Raw genomic sequence first — 4514 nt, 5'->3', positions numbered from 1 at the left:
CAATTCTAATTGAGAGTTCAAATTAATTTAGGATAAAATTATAAATCTGACACGATGTTCATTCAAACAGAATAAATAGGGTATAAATTGATACAACAAAGTTTGGATTTTAAATTTATATTTTCTTAAATAATAATAATAATAATAATAAGAGTAAAAGGTTCTCAAAATCCCAAATGAACCCCTTAAATTCCCTAAAGTTCACAATCGACCCCCAAAGCTTCTTAAATTTGACTCTTCAAGAATCTCACTACAACCCCTCCACTTCTATTTTATTCTCTCTCTCTCCTCTCATGTTGCGTATAGAAGAGAAGTGGTTTTTGTGAGAGGGAAAGTCAGCGTCTTATTTCTCTCTCCATAATTCCCTCCTCAAATTTTCATTTCCATTTCCAATTTCTTTCTCAATAATTTCACCGGCGACAAAAATTCTGCATGTTTTCCGATTGGTCTCCGGTCGACAGTACAGACAACTTCAAAAAATGTTCTGTAGTTTGTTTGAGATGGACGATAATTATCAGCAAGCTGGTGATTTGACTGATGTAATTCGACCCACTTCCGCCGCCGTCCCCGGTGGCCTCTCATCGGAATTCTCTCTCGACCCTTTTTCCGGTGACCGACTACGCTGGCCTCACCATCCCGCCGATGATTCTTCCATGAATTTTGGAGATCCGTCGTTGTTTCCGACTAGTAGTGTTCGAGATCCGTTTCTTCATCCCCATTTTTCTGCCTTCAATTTTACTTCTGACGGCGGCGCTGAGGGTTTGGCGGCCGCGGACCAGCCGTCTAATTTACTTTCACATATGTTGCAGATCTCCCCGAGTTCCGGTGATGGTGTAATTAGTACTCCTCCATGTGAGTCTCTCGCAACGACGGTGAGGAATTCTCCGAGCTCAGCTTCCACTTGCGGTGGTGGTGGCATGGTTCCAACCGGTGGCTCGAACCCTCTTTGCTTAATGGAGAATTCTGGGATTCAGATCTCTTCCCCACGAAGTTCGGCCACCAAAAGAAGGTGAGAGAAATCCAACCATCAACTTTTGAAATGATAATAATAATCAATATATTACTTATAAAAATTTAATTTTTGATCTTTCTTATTTATTGGGTTTCAAATGAATTTAAATTTTGTCTTGCCTTTGAGGTTTGAAAGTTTCATGATAGTTGATTAATTAGGGTGTACTTAAAAACACTATGCAATTGTTAAAGAGAGAGAATTCAAAATTGATAGAAGCCTTCTTTTTTCTTTTGGGAAATTCCACCAATAATATAAAAATTATGGATTTTAGAAAAATATATATGTATAGGCTTTCTTCTCTATAGGGTTTATTTTAGGATATTTTGGTTCAAACTCTTTAGTCCAAACAAAGGAAAATAGGAGCATGAAGCTATAACTTCTAAGACATAATTCTCTTATGTTTTGACTGATTTAACTTTGTCTTTACTATATTTAAAGAAAGTTCAAAGAGTGGAGAAGATAATTTTTTTAATACCTTGGAAAAATGATAAACACTCATTATCTTGGATCATATTTCAATGTAGTTTTATAATTTCCACCTTAATGGAAAAAATAATAATAATAATAAATAAATAAATAAAAGGTTAACTATATCTATATCTATATACATACTATCCCGTATTAATAAACTACTAAGATTATTGTAGATAAATTAGCACAATTAGTAGCTTAAAAACTTCAATTTTTTGTAGCTCTAATTAGCATTTTATTTTTATGTGCAATTTGCCACCATTTTTTCCCTGAATTATTCTCTTCAAACCCATCTAAAGAATGGAATAACTAAGAAAAAAAAATTTCTGCCTCCCACATGGTTAAATAAAACTCATCACATAACAATTTAAATTTCTTTTGTTTTTATTAAAAAAATAAACAAGACAAAGCTCATGTTTACTATTCATTTTCGTACCTAAAAGTTTCACTTCACTCGTGAAGGCTTCGTCAAATTTAAAAGAAAACAAGAGAAAGTTAACTTGAGACATAAAACAAAATCGTTATCAACTTGAGATTAAAACGAATTAAAACATGAAGTAATGAACTAATTAATGTGGTTGGTTGTTTTATATATAGGAAGAGCCAAGTGAAGAAGGTGGTATGTATTCCGGCACCGGCACCGGCGAACAGCCGATCAAGCAGCGGCGAAGTGGTTCCTTCTGATCTATGGGCATGGAGGAAGTACGGACAAAAGCCCATCAAAGGATCCCCATATCCAAGGTCATTATTTAAAAATAAAGTTTAATATTATTATTATTTTTAGGTTAAAATGTCAATTTGGTATTTTAGTATTAATTCAATTTTAATAAATCTTAAGTTTTAGAGTTTGTTTGAATTGGTTAGAGAAAAAAGTATTTTCTAAAGAAGTCATATTTAAATTCTTTTGATAAAAACCTTTTTAAAAATATACATTGAAAGCGTTTCAAAAATTATTTTAAATTGTTAAATATTTCAATCTTTTTTAAAATGACTTTTTTTTTTAAATTAAACACTTCAAATATTAAAAAAAAAATATTAATATAGGTGAGTATGATTACAAAATTCAAAATGAAAATGTTAATGTTAATAAAAAGTTTTAAAAAAGATCAATATAATAAACTAACCAAAATAATTAAATTTAAGACTTATTAAAATTATAGAGTGAGAGTTTACTACACCAAAATTGAACCAATACCAAAGCACTTTGACTGAAATGGTATTAACCTATTTCTTCTTTTTTTTTTTAAAAAAAAAAAAAAAAATCTTTTTGTGATTTTCACTTAATTTATTTTCAACTTAAACATGAAAGAGAAAAAAAAGAAAAGAAAAGAGTTTTGTTTTCCAGAAATCAATGCCAAATGCTGCAAGGTTTTGTACATCTTTCTCTCTCTAGCTGACAAGAAATTGACTCCCAATAATTTCATCTATCTCACTCATCATTTACTCATCATTTTTTCAAGTGGGCTTTAAAGTTTGGACAGAGAATTGTTAATATTGTTAACTTTTATGTACTCAATATCTTGGTTTATACAAAAATTATATACTCTTGTTCTTCTTTAGTTTTGAGATGTTTGATTTTAATAGGAGAGATTTTTAGTTGATGGTGTTATTTTCCTTCATTTTTGTAAAAAAATTTATTTATAATAGTTTGGATGTGTGATTTTTAAAAACTAAGCTTGTTTTACAGTTTATTTGTTGCTATTTTTATGTTGTAAAAGTATTTGAATTTTTTCAAAGACCCTCAAAATCTTCCATATATCTTCTCATTTCACAACATCATTGATCATCTTCATTATATATATTATATCTTATACCTTAGCTTGTTCCTTTCTTTCTCTTCTCTTGATCTCCTCTTTTAGGGGATATTATAGGTGCAGCAGCTCCAAGGGTTGTTCCGCTCGAAAGCAAGTTGAGCGCAGTCGAACCAATCCGAACATGCTTGTCATCACTTACACCTCGGAGCACAACCACCCATGGCCGACTCAACGCAACGCCCTTGCAGGCTCGACCCGTTCCCACCCATCTCGAACCCCCGCCACCGCCACCGCTCGTAAAACAAGCCCAAAACATGAGCCCACCAACGACAACGTCCTACCAACTGCAGCAGTAAAGGAGGAAGAGATAGATGAAAACCAAACGACAAATAAAGCAACAACAATAAACGATCATCAGGATGAGGTAGATCATCAGGAGTTTCCTTATGACCTAATTTTCACTGAATTCTCTGAGCAAATCAACAACCACGACCACGACCACAACCGCGACCATCATCATCTTTCAGCAGATCCTCTAAACAACAGTATGTTGATGTTTAGTAGCCATGGCTTTAGTACAGGAAATGGAGAAAGCAGTAAAGATCCATTTTTGGAGCTCTATGATTGGGCAGAGAATTCAAATGGAAGTTTGTTCAAAGAAGCCAAAGGAGGTTGATGGAGGGTAATGATCAAACCACAGTTTAAAGAGAGCTATATATATACAAATCAATATGAAAACTATATATAAATATTTAAACATTATATACACATGCACTTAGGCTAGCTTCTTATTTACCCTTTCTTTTTAAGTTAGTGTTTTCTTCTTCTTCTTCTTCTTGGTTGTTCTTGAGGTTAGCTTAATCGTACTAGAAAAAAACAGGGAGTGATTTCAGTTCAATTGTTCAATTTTTAACTTTTTTTTTTTTGTGGGAAATATTAATTTTTGGATGATCATTTCCTTAGGGTTTCCACTGCAGTTTAAATTTTAATTTGTAGTTCATGGATTATGTTAAATCATATCCCTATGCTTTAAAAAATCATCAATGTGCCAACTTTGATAGAATCTACAAATAGATCACTAGGGTTAGTGAACACTGTCTCTCGATCGTACTAGCTAGCTATGAATCTTTAATGATGTTATGGCCATGGTCTAAATTAAAATTGTAGGTCCCAATGGAATTTTACTAACATTTATGATCTAGGAGTAATTTTAAAGTATTTAATCTTTTTATGTTAAATTAAGTTGATGAAGATGTGTTCATACTTGTTGTTGATAA

At 32.5% G+C, this 4514-nt stretch overlaps 1 protein-coding gene across 1 annotated transcript; it reads left to right on the top strand.

Moving 5' to 3' along the window:
- The first annotated feature begins 226 nt into the window (after positions 1-226).
- LOC120083610 (putative WRKY transcription factor 35) lies at positions 227-4208 on the top strand. The gene is made up of 3 exons (XM_039039432.2): positions 227-1009; positions 2081-2224; positions 3343-4208. The coding sequence occupies exons 1-3, from the start codon at positions 480-482 to the stop codon at positions 3911-3913; spliced, it is 1245 nt and encodes a 414-aa protein (XP_038895360.1). The 5' UTR covers positions 227-479; the 3' UTR covers positions 3914-4208.
- Positions 4209-4514: the final 306 nt, after the last annotated feature.

Source organism: Benincasa hispida, chromosome 8 (assembly GCF_027475165.1).
Source record: "Benincasa hispida cultivar pf3 chromosome 8, pf3_genome.v1.1, whole genome shotgun sequence".
Lineage (NCBI taxonomy): Eukaryota > Viridiplantae > Streptophyta > Magnoliopsida > Cucurbitales > Cucurbitaceae > Benincasa > Benincasa hispida.
The sequence above is the reverse complement of the archived record's forward strand: the minus strand, read 5'-3'. Positions and strand labels throughout refer to the sequence as shown.